Genomic DNA, 15645 nt, shown 5'->3' with positions numbered 1-15645 from the left:
GCCTGAAGACATATTGGTAGTCATTGCCATAGATATTCATTCATTTATTCATCCACTTGTATTTACTGAGTACTTACTATGTACTCAGTACCATTCTTGCCATAAACATACAGCAATAAATAAATCAATAAAAGAGGGGCTCAGCTCTCATGGAGTTTCCATTACAGAGTACAGAGGCAGACAGTAAACAAATGCACACATATGTCAGATATGTGATGTGTACTATGAAGAAAAATAAAGCAAGGGAAAAGTAAGAGGAAGTCTGCTGTTTAACATATGACAGGTTGTTCTGCAAAGTCTCCTCTTGTAAGTAGATATCTGAGCGAAGTGCTGAAAGAAGAGAGGTAACATCCACATGGTTACTAGGAGAAACCTTTTTCAGGCAGAGGGAATGGTAGGTGCAAAGGCCCTGAGGCAGGACAATTTGGTTTCTGCAAAGAACAGCCAGGAGAGCAGTATGGCTAAAGTAAATGGATGAGGGCGAGAGTAGGGGGAGAAGAGGTAAAGGTGGGGGTGGGAGTGGGAGCCAGATCGTGTAGGGCCTTGCAAGTCATTGCAAGTACTTTGGCTCTTGTTCTGAATGAGATGGGAAGACTTTGGAGAATTTTGAGCAGAGGAAGCACACTACATGACTAACACTTTAAAAGGATTATTCTGGCTGCTATATATAGAGTAGACTGGGGGTGGACAAGGGCAGAAGCAGAGATACCAACTAGCAGACAACTGCAGTCATTCAAGGCAAGAGACTCAGGGTAGCTTGGACCAGGATGGTAATGATGGAGGACGTGACATGTGATCAACCTCTAGAAATAAACAGAAGGAGAATCAACAGGATTTTCTGGTAGATTGGATGTGAGGTGTCAGAGAAATAAAGGAGTCCAATGTCTCCAGAGCTTTTAATAGGAACAGCTAGAAGAGCAGTTGCCATCTACTGAATAGAGAGGATTGAGAATTATAACCAGAGCTTCAAGAAAGAGTAAAACTGTCCCAAGCTTTCCTGCCTGGAAGGAATAATTTGGCTCCCAAGCCATGATGGGGGCCCAAAGTAAAGCACTCATGTGGGGGCAAGGGGCGGGGGCGCACTAGCCTAGCGTAGGTTATCAAGGCCACGATGGGAGAAGATGAAGTCTGCAAGGGGAGTGGAGGGGGCAGCAGCAGTGGCAGGGTGTAGGTCATTTACAGAGGGATTAAATAACCCTTCTCATAAGAAGGGAGAAGGAAATAGAAAGGGAGAAAATTAAAATTTTTAAATGTTTATTTGCTTTTGAGAGAGAGAGTAAGGGAGGAGCAGAGAGAGAGAGGGAGACACAGAATCTGGAGCAGGCTCCAGGCTCTGAGCTGTCAGCACAGAGCTTCATGTGGGGCTTGAACCCATGAGAGGGGAGATCATGATCTGAGCCAAAGTCAGATGCCTAACCAACTGAGCCACCCAGGTGCCCCAGAAAAGGAGAAAATTAGAAGAAATCTTGTGGTGCTGGGTTGGAATTGAAGGTATGGTGTGCACTCTTGGCTTTCTACATAGAGAGATTGATTGGTTGGTTGATTGNTATATAAATATATTTCCTAGCACTGTCCACTGAGAGGCCCCAAAGCAGTGATACCCCAAGAACAATGAGCACACCTAGCACCCAGATCTTGATTTCTAAATATCACTCTCCATTAAAAAAAAACAAAGGTGCCTCGGAGAAATGGCTGGTTGCGGGGCTGGAGCAGAGGAAGTAGAAGATGAACCTGGAAGTAAGGAAGTGCTCAAAGAAGTATGGTGATAGAAGCCAGCCTGACAGCTGGCCAAATCTGGGAAAGTTTTGAGCATCAAAATAAATAACAATTCAACAAGTAAAGCACTCACATCTAAAACAATGCTGCTAAAGATGCATACCCGTAATATAATCATGAGGAAACAACAGATAAACCCAAATTGAGGAACAGTCTGCAATATAATAGGTCTTCAGTGCTTTAAATTGTCCTGGTCATGAAAGCAAAAGAAGCCTTAGACACCGTCTCAGACTGAAGGAGTCTGGAAAGCATGATAACCAGATGTAATGAATCATTCTGGACCTGGATCCTTTCATCATGAGGCCAATTATGAAAATGCGGGATGCCTGGGTGGCTCAGTCAGTTAAGCGTCCGACTTCAACTCAGGTCATGATCTCACGGTTTGTGGGTTCGAGCTCCGCATCAGGCTCTGTGCTGACAGCTCAGAGCCTGGAGCCTGTTTCAGATTCTGTGTCTCCCTCTCTCTCTGACCGTCCCCTGCTCACACTGTCTCTCTCTCAGGGGGAAAATAGTTTTTTTTAAACAAAATGCAATAAGTTCTGGGGATTAGATAGTATGAATGTATCAATGTTAATTTCCTGATCATGAGCATTGCATTGTTATATAGGAGAATGTCCTTTAAAAAAACTTATTCATTTTTGAGAGAGTGTGGGTGGGGGAGGGACAGAGAGTGAGGGAGACACAAAATCTGAAGCAGGCTTCAGGCTCAGAGCTGTCAGCACAGAGCACTATGAGGCTCAAACTCATGAACCCGTGACATCATCACCTTAGCCAAAGTCAGACAGATGCTCAACAGACTGAGCCACCCAGGTGCCCCGAGAATATCCTTTTTTGTAAGACATATGCACGAAGATATATGGAGTGATTGTGCATCTTGTAAACAACTTACTCTCAAGTGGTTCAAGGAAGGGGAAAGTTCTTTATATATTGTAATTTTTCTGTTACATCAAATAAAAAGAAAAAAGACAAGGAAAGAGTGAATGAAATCCCTGAAGCAGTGGGTAGAGGTGGGTGTCAGCCAGTGCACCAAATAGGGGAATATTTCTAAGGTGAGGGCAGTTCATGATGTGTCATGTTGCAAAAAGATGGAAGGGGAGCAAGAGTGAGAAAAAAAGTATTAAACTTACAAAATTGTTTCTATGTTGTCAATCATGGCAACATCTGTTTACATATGCAGCATAATGAGAAGGAAATCAGTTATTCATCACGAGAATGCTGGCTGTGCCTGTGGATTTCTAACAACTTCTTGGCTTCCTTGCACCTTGGGATTCAGAGGCTGGAAACCTGCTTTCACTACAAACCATCACGATTTTAAGAAGAAAATCCTAATGATATAATCATATTAGCTCTTGTCGGGAGCCCAGGTCTCCCTAATTCCTAGTTTTAGAAGGGTTCTTTCTTAAATTTAGTATATTCTCATTATTTGCAATGCTCACATTTTGGGCCAAAAATATTTTGAATATGGAATTATTATTGTGCCCAAGTAAAACATGTTCATTATAAACAAATGAAAAATGTAGATAAAGAGAACAAATTTTAAGCCACCTATAATCCCATCATCCCAAAATAATTTCGGTTAGCAATTTACTGCTTATTTTAGACTTTTAAAATGCAAATCACATCCATAATTTTTTGTTGTGCTAAAGGAGGGATCCTGCCCTATGCTATTTTGTATCTTGTACACACACACATCATATAGAGCAAACACGGTCTCAGTCACTAAATATGCTTCAACCACCTCACTTTTAAGGACGCTGTGAAGAATTCCATTGAGCAGATGGGTGATGATTTATGTAATCGTGTTCCTATTTGAGGACTTTTGCATTGGGCGCAGAGAGAACGCAGAACTTGCCCACGAAGCAGGGACGACTAGGGAAGATGGGAGGTTGGGGGATAGCTGTCACACGGAACAAGGCTTTAAGTACACAGAGACTTAAAGTACACAGAGGAAAGGTCACGGTAGAGGCCACAGCCGGCGGAAAGCGAAGGGCCGAAGGAGTCAGGTTGTGCCCCAGGACAAGGGGCGCCGAATGAGTGGACCTCGAGACCCACAGAACTGAAGCGAGACTCGGTGGCGGCGGCGGCGGCGGGCGGCCCAGGCCCGAAAGCTGGTGCACCGCCGCTCCTTACCAACAGAGGGCGCTGGGGCCACAACAGTTCGCAGTGGGCGGGTCCCAGCTGCCGGCCAGATGTGGGCAGCTGGACCGCAGGAGACGCTAGCTCAACTCCAGTCCCTCCAGGCCTGCAGGCAGGGGGACAGCGAAGACGGGATGCAGGGGGCAAAGGTGGTGGCGGAATACCCCACCATCGCTGCTCTGCAGGGTCCCAGATTGCCTCCTCTTGTAGGACAGAAGGGGGCAGGGAGAAGCCTCCTGCCCAGAAGGGGCTTTGATTCCCACAAAAGTGCAGTACGGCTTGGCAGCCACCCTGGGACGGGCTCAGCAAGACAGAGCTAGGTCCACCGGGTGGGGCTCCGGGCCAGGGGAGACCCACGCGACTGTCTGCGGCGGGAAAGAGAGCCGGCCTTGAGGGCTTTGAGCTTCTGGAGTACCCAGCCCTCGAGTCCAGACGCTCCAACACACACACACACACACACACACACACACACACACACACACACACACACACTCACACACAAGCTCCCTGCACTCTTTCTGCCTGAGTGAGGTGTGCATTCAAGAAGAGAGAAACTCTCTTGAGGCACAGCAGGCCGAGCACTGACTAGACCCCTCCTCCCCATATTGTCTGCAGCGGAGAAGTTGGGCTAGAGGGCCACAGTTCGAAGTTCCAATTAAGGGTCCTGGGCCGGGGACAACCCCAGGGACCCCGCCCCCTTGGCGTGCCAGCTGTCCCCACCCCGGCCGCTTCCCTGACTCCGGAGTAATCAGCTGCTGCGCGCGGCTGTAATTGACGGTGCAGGCCCGGTCTGGCAGAGGGCCGGCGGGCGGCGCAGGGGCCGGCGAGGGGCTTAATTGCAGGGCTTCAGGTCGCAGTCTGGGCTGCAGCTCCTCTTGGGGGTGGGGGGAAGGGACAAACACTAAACTCGCAGAGCCTGGTCTCAGAAGACGCTAAAAGACCTTCCATTCGGTCTTTTCCCGGGATCTCTTCCCGGGAAACTGGGGATTGAGGGGCTTGAACCCCAGCGAGAGTTTCGGAGGAGGAGCTGGACGGCTCCGGAGAGCTAGGCAGAGGGGAGTAGATTCCAAACTCCCCACCCCAACCCCAAGGAGCCCTGGTTCATCTTGTCCGAGACTCCTCCCCTCGTTATGACCCTCCCTCCACCACCACCACCCGCTCCCCTTTCTGCCGCCCCCGTCACCCCCCTTCTCGTATCCCCAGGGCGCTCCCACCCTGGGGAAGAATGTGCCCTCCTAGCGCACCCTTGCCATGGCAACGGCACACCCCCACCCCCGCGCACCGCAGCGGCCCGGCCTGGCCCGGAGGGCGGCGAGAAAAGGGGGAGGGGGCGCCTCCCAGCCCCGCGGACACACCTCGACTGCCCTGGTTGCCACAGTAACCGGGGAAGTTTCGAAGTGCGCAGCCGCAAAGTGGCACAGGGCTCTCCTCTAGAGCCTTCACCCCTCTAATCCACCAGCAGAGGACCCTGGCTCCTAAGAGAGACCGCCACACACACCCCCTCCACCCCAGTGCAACTTCAAGGACAAAGTCTGGAGAGGGATCATGGGGCGTCCCAGCTTCCACGCACCTCAAGCCTAGGGAGCAAAAGCGGCCAGAGGACGCAAAGAGTCTGAAACCTGAAAAGGGATCCCCCTGTCCCCAGCCCATCCTCCTCCCCCAACAGAGCCTGAGGGGGGCGCTGGCAGCAGGAAGCCGGGAATGGCCCCGGAGGCGCGCAGGCCCCACAGTGGAGCGGTGATTACAGGGACCTGTCCCTCCCGCCCCCGGCTCCCACTCTCATTAAGTCATTTTTTCCCCTGTTGGAAAGTCCCCGTGCCTTGAGCGCAGGGGCTGGGGCGACCGCAGGCAGCTGCTGGCAACCACATGAGAAGGGGGGGGTGGGAAGGGAGGAGGGGGGCCTCGACTAGAGCCTGGCCAAACTCCAACGTGGAAGGCCCCCCGCGGGGGGCTAGCTAGGGGCGCACTGGTCTGGGAGGAGGAGGGCCTGAAGGCCGCTGACCTAGCTTCTCATCCTGGGTCTTCCTAGAGCTGCGAGGGCCTCTACCTCTGCCTCTTTCCTCTTGTTTCAGCCCTAGGACCTTGGGTGACTGGAAAGCAGGATGCCTGGGTTCTGATCCCTACCCCAGTCTGGCTGCCGCTCCCTGACCCTTAACCCGACTGCTGCCTGCTGATCTGTCCCCTACCCACATTCTCTGTGACCTCCCCCCTTCCCTCTGGCTGGGGCCATCCGGGCTCTATTAGACCGTATTAGTTTTTCCTCCTGCGAGGAAGTGACCCAGGGTCCATCAAGGTGAAAAGTATTGGAGGCCAGGACAGTTCCCTTCCCCTCTAACCTATGCTCCACCAGCTGTTCTTATTCCAAAATCGCAACCCTGGTCCTCCCCAAGCTGTTTGGCAAGCCCTTCCTCCCATCTACCTCCACCACCCCCAATTTCCAATCAGCACATTGATTCCCGTCTCGCCCTTCAGCCAGTATGCCTAAGCCCCGTGCCCCTTGCGCCCTATTTTCCTGCCCTTCATCACCTTCACATCTCCCTTCAGGACCCTTGGCATGTTCCACATTCCCCTTTTCAGTTGTGGGGTCCAGCTCTTGCCCTGAGACTCCAGCCAGCTTCTGGCCCAGAAGGAGGTGGAGTGGGTAACACCTTGTTGGTTCCTTCCCCAACTTTCACCCTCTTCCTTTACAGGTCATGCCAGCATATATCAGCTCACCAGGACTTGACTGGAACGCGTCCCTCCCCCGCAACGTGGTGTCCAGCCCCTCCCCCACCCCACCCCTTACCCTTCTCTGGAGGCACCCGCTCCTGCCCCATTACCCCAGCCCCTCATCCTGTCTCTCTCCAGTCTCTCCTCCCCACCCCTCCCCCGTCCTCAAGTCTGGAAGGCCCAGGAGGGTGAGGCCAAAGCTAAAGCGTAGTGGACACTGCTAGGGGTAGGAGTGCTCCCCACTCAGGCCTCCTTTCTCCCCCTCACCCCCCACCCCCGCCTCTTCTCTCCTCCTCCCTGGGATGGGAGGGAGCAAGGGGGCGGGGAACCCAGCCCCCACAGCTCCCTCCTGGGTGAACAAGAGGAAAGGAATGAGGCAGGTGTGTCTGGCTGCTCCTGCTTACCCCTCCTCCCCAGGGGGACTCTAACCTGCCTGCCTGTGGGGCTGTCTTTTGGGGGGGTGGGGAGGGAAACTGTCCTCCACAGAAGCAGCGGAGCTGAGCACGTGGAAGGCCCTGCTGTCGCAGGCATGTCCAGGAGCTGCTGGGATGCAGGCGGTTGGAAGAAAGGAAGCGGAAGGCAAGCTAGTCGGGGCAAAACTCCCAGCAGGGATATAGCACCATAAGAGCGTCCTTCCCTTCTCACCCCTACCCTGAGGTAGGGAGACCTGAGCTAGGGAAACATGGAGATTTGTGTAGGCTGGCAGTGGGGAGAAGGGACAAGATTTCGTCCCTGCCTGGTTCATCCAGAAGGGTGCCATTCCGGGTAAGATGAGGCAGGAAGCAGGATCTTCAGCTTCGAGCAGGAGGAGGTGTGGATGAAGTAGGTGAAGTGTTCTTTCTCTGAGATTCTGACCACTCTACCTCCCTCCCTACTACACTCCTCCTTGAGGGTCTGGGGCAAAGGAGGCCTGGGAAGGATGTGCCCTCACCTCTGGCCTTACTCACATACCCCATCTGCCCTGAATGGACTCAGAGAGACCAGCATCCAGACAGTGAGTCTCCTGGCCCTCCCCCACCACCCTCCTCCCTGCCGCACCTTCTAGCCCCACCTGCTCCCTGGGGCGCTGGGCTGGCTGGGTTGAGCTGGGTCTTGCCCAGGATTACTCCTCTCAGAGTGCCTGTCTCTGCCGAAGGGTGCTGCTGGGCACCGCCACTCGTCCTGGCTTGTGGCAGAGGGCTCGGGCACAAGGTGGACAGCTAGAGCTCTGACATTAAGAGCCCCAGCTCCAGCTTCTTGTCAACATCCCCAGGGCCTCCATCTGGCCAGGCCCCATCTGGTTTGGAAGATGGCTGTCTTTTCCTAACTGGCCCCCTGTTGTTAATCTGTCCCTTCTTCATTCAGTTCCCCAGCACAGTGATCCATGTGGGAGTCAGACCATGACGCTCACCTGCTTAAGACCCTTTGAAGTTTCTCATTCCTCTGAAAATCCCAGCTCCTTACAGTGGCCCAGAGGGACATGTGATGTGACTCTTGCCTGCCCTCTGAGCTCCTCTCCTGCTAACCTGCCCTTTGATTGCTTCACTCTAATCACACTGACCTCTTTGCTGTTCCTCCCGAGGAGATCTCTGTCACCACTGAGCTCTGGCGTTCACAAGGTCTCGGCCTGGAGCGCCCTTACCCTCAATCTGTGCAGGACTATCTTCATCACATAGGTCTCAGCCGGAGTAACTCCACTCAGAGAGGTCTTCTCAGGCCAATGGCTTTATCTAAAGGGGCCACACTCCTACCTCAGTGTCTATCAGTAAATGAATAGAGGGGCGCCTGGGTGGCTCAGTTGGTTAAGCATTCAACTTCGGCCTAGGTCTTGATCTCACCGTTCCTGAGTTCGAGCCCCGTATCAGGGTCTGTGCTGATGGCTCAGAGCCTGTTTGTTTGTTTTAATGTTTTATTTATTTCTGAGAGAGAGAGAGAGAGAGAGAGAGACAGTGTGAGCAGCGGGGGGAATCAGAGAGAGAGGGAGATACAGAATCTGAAGCAGCCTCCAGGCTCTGAGTTAGCTGTCAGCAGAGAGCCCGACGCAGGGCTCGAACCCACGAACGACTTAAGCTGAAGTCGGACGCTTAACCAATTGAGCCACCCAGGCGCCCCAGCCTGGAGCCTGTTTTAGATTCCATGTCTCCCTCTCTCTCTCTGCCTTTCCCCCACTCGTTCTCTGTCTCTCTGTGGCAAAAATAAATAAACATTAAAAAATGAATGGATAAAAAAGACGTGGGTGTGTGTGTGTGTATGTATGTATCTACACACCACACACACACACACACACACACACACAGAATGAAATATTATGCAGCCATAACAAAGGAAGAGATCTTGCCATTTGCAACCATATGGATGGACCTTGTGGGCATTCTGCTAAGTGTAATAAATCCAACTGGGAAAGACAAACAACACATGAGTTCACTCAATTGTGGAATCTAAAACAGGAAACGAATGAGAAAACAAAGAGCAGGATCAGACCTATAAATAGAGAGAACAAACTCTTGGTTGCCTGAGGGGAGGTGGGTGAGGGGATGAATAAAATGGGTGAAGGGGAGTGGGAGACACCGGCTTCTAGTTACGGAATGAATTAGACTACAAGGCACAGCATAGGGAACAGTCAATGGTATTGTAACAGCATTGTATGGTGACAGAGGTATAGAGGTGTTGAATCACTATGTTGCACACCTGAAGCTAACGTAACACTGTGTGTCAACTGTACTCAATAAAAATAGGTTTTTAAAAATGCAAACATAAAAAGTAAAAAATAAAGAGGCCCCACTCCCCTCAAATCACTCTACATCCAGCGCCGTGCTTTATTTTCTTCGTGGTACAGATCATTGTCTGAGATGACCCTGTTTGTACATTTACTTGTTTATTGTCCCTCTCTCCCAGCCAGAATGTAAACTCCAAGAGGCCCGGTGCAGTGTCTCTCTTATTCACATCTGCAGCCCCAGCACCCATCATTCCCCACAGAGTGCCAGGCTACAAAGAGTGCAAAATAAATATTTGTTAAATGAACGGTGAGGGACAGAGGCCCTTGGGGGAGGGCATCCTAGGCCTCTACAGAATCACTTCAGTTCAATTATGTCCATTTCTTCTTTTCTAATCATCCTTCCCCTGCCCATCGGCTTCCATTCATTGTCCAGCGTTAGAGGTGAAGGCCTAAAGGACGCCCAGAGGCTGCCTGGCTGATGCTTGTCCTCCGGGTGGGGCAATTCCTGGCCCAACCGAGCTGTCTGAGCTTTAGGGCAAGAAGCGGGGAGGCAAAGCAGTCCTGGAGCCCACAGACGTGAGTGGTGGGGTCCAGGCAGGCCTGGACTCTCCCCTGATTGCAGACTTGACCCTCAGCGCCCGGCAGGTTCCTGTTCGGATCAGATGGTCCCAACTCCTCTCCCAGGAGCCAGGGCGACGCTGCGGCCGGGCGAGCGGCAGGGGGCCAGGCCCAGGTAGGGGGGCCTTGCGCTCACTTGCAGACGCTGACCCACTCGGTGATGCGGCACTCCTCGCAGACCACGAAGCAGCACCAGTGGAAGCGGCAGTGGCAGCGCTCGCTGCGCGTCTGGCGCAGGATGTTGTGGCCGCGGCCGCAGCACATGCTACCGCAGCCGTCNGGAACTCCGGCGTCACCTGCCAGCATGTCTTGAGCTGGCAGCTGCCTGACGTGCCGTGGCACTTGCACTTCCGCCGCATGTTCTCCATCACCGCCTGCAGAGGGAGGCACGGCGAGGGGTGACGCCCGCGGCCAGCCCCACGGCCCTCCTCCCAGCGCAGACACTGGCCTGCGAGAGCATCTCGGANCCAGCTCTTCGGCTGCTCTCCCATCTGCCTCCCACAAGGCCAGGTCCTGGGGGAATTCCCTCCTTCCTCTCCTCCTCTCCTTTCCCACCAGCTGCAGGGGGCCCTTGGGGCTGGAGGCTCTTGCTTCCTGAGGGGGGATCCCAGATCCTCAGGGAAATTCCCTCTCCTTCCATCCCTCAGGTGGGGGCCAGGAGCAGGGGGGTGCTGGCCCCACTATATCCCATCCCCAAAGCCTCTGGCCTTGATCCAGGCTGTGAATGGGGGCTGTGGGAAGTCTGCGAAAGCCCCTTTCCTCCACTGGGGTCTGCAGCCCTTTGTAGGGAGCCTAAGGAGGGGACAGGAGCTGGGGAGACTCCCATTCCCCCATTATACCAGCTGGGGGCTTATTCTGCCCAATGCTGAATGCCACAGTTCCTTCTAGGGAACAGAATGGGAGTGGACCGTCAGAGAGCCGGACCCCCAGCCCAATGAAACTGAGAAGTTCCCAGGCCTCCAAGGGAGACCATTATAGGGAAACGACATACCTATCCCCTGCCCAGCTCTCTACTTGCCCTAGAATCTCCTCCCAAAGAACCCCTTGACATTATTAGAGCCACCAGAGACATCTTCCTCTCCCCCCCTCCCCCGCCCCATTCTAAAACACACCTTCAGACAGGGAGAGCAGTGACCTGGGGCCCTCCCCTGGGCAGTTAGGGCCAGAAGAAAGAGACCTTGCCCTTGGAGTCTTAAAGGGCCTCCCAGCTTGTAGGTACAGCTGTGGTGGCAAAACCATGGACAACCGAGCCCAAGGCCCCAGCTGGCCAACAGCTCCAGAACATTTGCTTCCCACAGACAGCAGCCATTAATTAACCCGTTTAACGAGGAGGAGGCGGCACCGTTGGTACGGGCTGGGCGAGCACAGACGTTTGGGAAAAGAGCTGCATTAATAGGGCAGGGCTGGGTGGAAGCTGGATGTGACCTGAAGGTGGATATGCCTCAGTTTACTTCACCTCTAAGTCAGGATGGGAAGAGCTGAATCAGCTCCGAGTCTTTGTGGAAGGAGTTGGTGAACCGCCTGGGCTGAGAGAACAGGAGAAAGGGGAGTGAGGAGGCACAGGTCCCAGCCAGGGTGGGGGGACGCCAGAAAGGAGGCCAGAGCAGGTCAGACAGAGCCTAGAGAAGGCACAGGGGGCTGACTAGCCGGAGAAGGAAGGTGCTGAGCTACCATGAAGGCTAAGGAGGCACGCACTCCGTGCAGACAACCCCGCAGAGCAAAAGAGCGCAGGCTCAGCGTACAGGCTGCCTGGCCCTACACCCGCCTCTACCACTTCCTTTCCAGTTGCACCACCTTGGGCAAGCTCCTTCATCTCTCAGGACCTCACTTTCCACATCTGAACATGAGGCCTATACTAGTACCCTCATGGGTAGTTGTAAAGACTTAAAAAGGCTAATATGTGGTTAGGTGCTCTGGACAGTACCTAACACATAGTAAGCACTCCATAAATGCAGGCGATTGATTATTCCTTTCTTCTTCTTCTTCCTTTTTTTTCTTTTTTTCTTTTTTTAATTTATGGCCTTTGAGAGAGTACGGACAGTCAAGTATAGGGAGAAAAGGGAGGAAGGTAACCATAACACGGGCCCTCAGTGGCCCCCCCAGGAATCTCCCCTTTCAGGAATCCCTCATTCTGCACAGAAAGGCTGGGAGGGCAGGTAAAGGGTCACAGCACAGGAGAGCACAGAATCATGGAACATTAGAGCTGGGGCAGGGCAGGGCGGACCAGGGAATTAGATGAGCCTAGGGGAGGCCACAGAGTGACAGACCAAGGCCAAGGCCCCAGAGCCCCTGTCTGCAGCCCTGTCCCCCCTCCACAGCTCACCATGGGAAAAAAATGGGAACAGGCTGTTGAGCAGAGGGTGAGCTGATCCAGGACAGGGTTTGTTTCATCCCTGCACCCCAGACTAGTCCAGGGCCTGGTGCACAGTAGGTATCCAATGCATGTTTGATGACTGGATTGGGCAGAGGCAATGAGAGAGTTGCTGAGTAAGGGGAAGAGCGGTGGGTCCCAGAGGGAGGCCTGGAAGGAAGGGAGGGGCTCGAGGCAGAGGGATCTGGAGCAGGCCCAGGTGGGTGTGGGGCTCTCACCTGCCTCCCAACTCGGTTGTTGTGGAGCCTCATGCGCGCGTGGATGTCTCTGTGAGGCTCCCGGGAGTCCAGAAAGTCCTTCGAGAAGCGCTCCCCGAAGCCCACGTCGGGGCTACAGCCGCCCCACTCCCAGGAGTCCTGCAGGCCAGGGCTGGCAGGGGGCAGGGCTGGGTGCTCCGGGACCCCGTGGCTCAGGCCCTTACCGCGCTGCAGCGCGTCCAGCTGCAGGCGGTGCAGCTTCCGCCGGAAGGCCTCCTCATCCCCTCGCCTAGAGGCGTCGCAGCCGCAGGCCCTCAGTTTGCCCAGGGCGCAGGCATTGGACACCGCGTGCACTACGCCCGCTGCTGCGATGGCGTAGGCGAAGGCACTCTCTCGGAAACCTGAGGGTGGAGATCCAGGAAACAGGCTCTCAGGGGCCTCCACGTCTCATCCCTCTTCCATACTAAGGGGAAACTGAGGCCCAGTGTTGGGTGAAGGTCCGGTACAAAGACACAGACTCAAAGAGGGGCAGAAATCACATCAGACGTTCTGCATGCAGGTGGGGAAGGTCTCCCCATAACCCTCTTTTGTACCTCATTCCCTGTTTCACTACCATCACCCTTAGCAAGCTCAGCATTCGAGTCTCCCTCCTTCCTGTTGGGCACAAAGTATCTGGGAAACATTTCTTTTTCAGATCAGGACCTTGATCTATTACCTCTCATGTGATATTTGCAATGTAAAAATAAGCCTGCAGAAAGAAGGCAACATTTAACCTCAAAAATAAATTACTAGGGATGGAATTCTAGGCTCCAGACGATGTTGATGGGCACAAGGGTAACTAAGAGGAGATGGTGGTGTCCTCGGACAGCTCCGGGCCCCAAGAAAGCCTGCCTGGAGCCACCCCCTGAGGCCCACTACAAAACACTCTCTGATTGCGAGATCCAAGAGGCCGAGAAAAGAGCCAGCAGTTTCCCCTTTCCCTGTCCATAGGACATCCCAGAAAATCTGCTCGGAAAAGGGCACTGCCCAGCCACGCTGCCTGGGGGGTCTACGTCATCTGAAGAGGTTGTTTGAGGAATGCTGGAAATGAGCCCATTGCCTTGCAGTAGTGTTAAAAATTGAGAGCTAAGGCAGACACCTTCTTTTTGATGCTCCAGAGCTAAAACCCCTGATGACCACTTGCAAGGGCCCAGGACTTGTGTACACTGCTTTTCTCCTTCATGTTCTCAGCCGGAGCCATCCTCTGGGAAGACCCGGGCCTGTGGCAGAGGAGGGTCTGGCTCGTGGTCCCGCAAGCTGCTTCTTGCTTATTCTGCATCTGAGAAGGGACCAGCTAGCAGCATTTTATACGTTTCTGACCAGCCTCTGGAACCAAGAGAGCGTGGGCAGTGGGAGAAGAAGTCAAGAGCAATGAGAGCCTCCATATGAAGAGGAGAACTCCCCTGTGCCATAGGCACCTGTGGGGGAAGCCCAGAACCTGGCTGTAGCCTGATGGCTTGCAGGAGACCAGAGATTCAGAGGAAGAAACACTAGATCCTTCCACCCTAGCATTTGAAGCCTGGAAGGACATGCTCTAGGAGTCTCCGTAGACCTCAGAGAGCCAACTAAGACTGGACAGAGACCCTAGCCCAAACCTGACCCTCACACTCACCCTCTGCATCATAGGGTCCTGTCCTCCTTTCCTTGTCTAGCCAGAACAACAACAACTACAAAACTCGACAAAATGTGTAGTAGTTAAAAGTATGAACTCTGGAGCAGCCAGATCGTCAAGGTTCAAATCCTGGCCCTTCTGCTTACTAACTGTTAATAGCTACATGACTTTGACCAAGTGACTTGACCTCTGTGCTTCAGTATTCTCATCTGTAAGACAAGATTGTTATTATCTGCTCCATTATTGATCCAGGGATTAAATTCATTAGTAAATTTAAAGTCCTTCGAAGAGCACCTTATTCAGAGTAAATAACTGCATGAACATGAGCTATTATTGAGAAGTTCTTCCTGTTGTCTGACTTCACTCACTACTGCTGCAGTTTTAGCCCATCGCTTCTTGTTTCCCCCAGTCAGGGACAGAGCTCAGCAGCTCAAGTCCCACTTTAGAATAAATCACATGAGCCACCAGGAGCCCGTGAAGGCCTATCTTCTTTCTCCAGCTTGTGATATCTCAAGACCTTTTCCATAAAGAGCCCAGCTATGAGCAGACAGTAGGGGATGGGGATTGGGCGGGAGCCTTTTAAGGGGATATTGGGAATTGGTGGGAGCTGCAGAGGAGTAGACATTGACACGGGATGTAGGGAAAGGGCAGACCTAAGTCCCTGGGGAGCACACCCTGTGTTTGTCCCTTGCCTTTTAGCTGCGGAACTCTGAGCACTTCCCTTATTGCTAGGGCAGTCATCAGCCCACTCCTAGCACAAATGGCAATACTCAGACTTCCAGAAGCAGCCCAAGCCTCAGAAATCATCTCCCCTCACACACACACACACACACACACACACACACACACACACACACACTGTGCAAAAGGGAGATGCCCAAGGTTACAGGGGTTACAGAGCAGAACCAAGCAGGGCCCAGGCCCAGCTCTCTCAGCTCCCAGGCCTGGGAACTTTGTGCTAAAAGACATTTGGCTCCAGGGAAGACACGCTCCTGATTAAGAAACCCAGGTAGCCCAGTTTCCGGTTTCTATGGCCCTATCTATGCCTGGCACCAAGAAATGGCAAGAGGCTCGTCCAGGGGGTGTGGTAGGCCAACCACCATCTTCCAGGCTCTGTGACATTTAGAGGCAGGCCCGGAGGAATCAGGAAAAATATAGTCTACAGTCTATAGAGAACACCCCTACCTACCCAAGGCAGCTAGAGACATCATCCCATGGCCTCTGGCAGCTGCCACAGCCCCGTTTCATGGTGACCAGGCAGGGCTTGTGTGACCACCCTCTGCTCCAACATCCAAGATTCGGAGAAGTCCAGACTTCTGAGTCTGCTCCCAGCTCCCATTCAGGGCCCCAGTTTCGGTCCTGGCCCCGACTGTCTGGAGCAGACGCAGGCACTGTGCCATCTGGCCAGCTGGAGGGGGAGAGGGGTGGGGCCGTGGCCAGCTGGGCTGCCTGGAGCATGGGGGGGGGGGGGCTTGTTAAAACACACAATTGC

At 53.4% G+C, this 15645-nt stretch overlaps 2 protein-coding genes across 2 annotated transcripts in view; both read right to left on the bottom strand.

Annotated features, from left to right (window-relative positions):
• Positions 1-6728, bottom strand: part of CDK5R2 (cyclin dependent kinase 5 regulatory subunit 2) — a 48032-nt gene extending 41304 nt beyond the window's left edge. The window contains 5 exon segments of the mRNA XM_077748569.1: positions 3829-4018; positions 4633-4786; positions 5268-5359; positions 5483-5489; positions 6698-6728. Coding sequence (XP_077604695.1) covers positions 3829-4018; positions 4633-4786; positions 5268-5359; positions 5483-5489; positions 6698-6728 — 474 coding nt within the window.
• Positions 6729-9407: 2679 nt separating this feature from the next.
• WNT10A (Wnt family member 10A) overlaps positions 9408-15645 on the bottom strand; it is an 11167-nt gene continuing 4929 nt past the window's right edge. Inside the window, 3 exon segments of the mRNA XM_077748641.1 lie at positions 9408-10214; positions 10217-10308; positions 12524-12903. Of these exon segments, the coding sequence (XP_077604767.1) occupies positions 10067-10214; positions 10217-10308; positions 12524-12903 (620 nt within the window). The 3' untranslated portion in view covers positions 9408-10066.

The sequence above is a fragment of the Crocuta crocuta genome, unplaced genomic scaffold (assembly GCF_008692635.1).
Source record: "Crocuta crocuta isolate KB4526 unplaced genomic scaffold, BGI_CrCroc_1.0 scaffold229, whole genome shotgun sequence".
NCBI lineage: Eukaryota > Metazoa > Chordata > Mammalia > Carnivora > Hyaenidae > Crocuta > Crocuta crocuta.
Note: the sequence above shows the minus strand (reverse complement) of the source record. Positions and strands in the feature narration are given on the sequence as shown.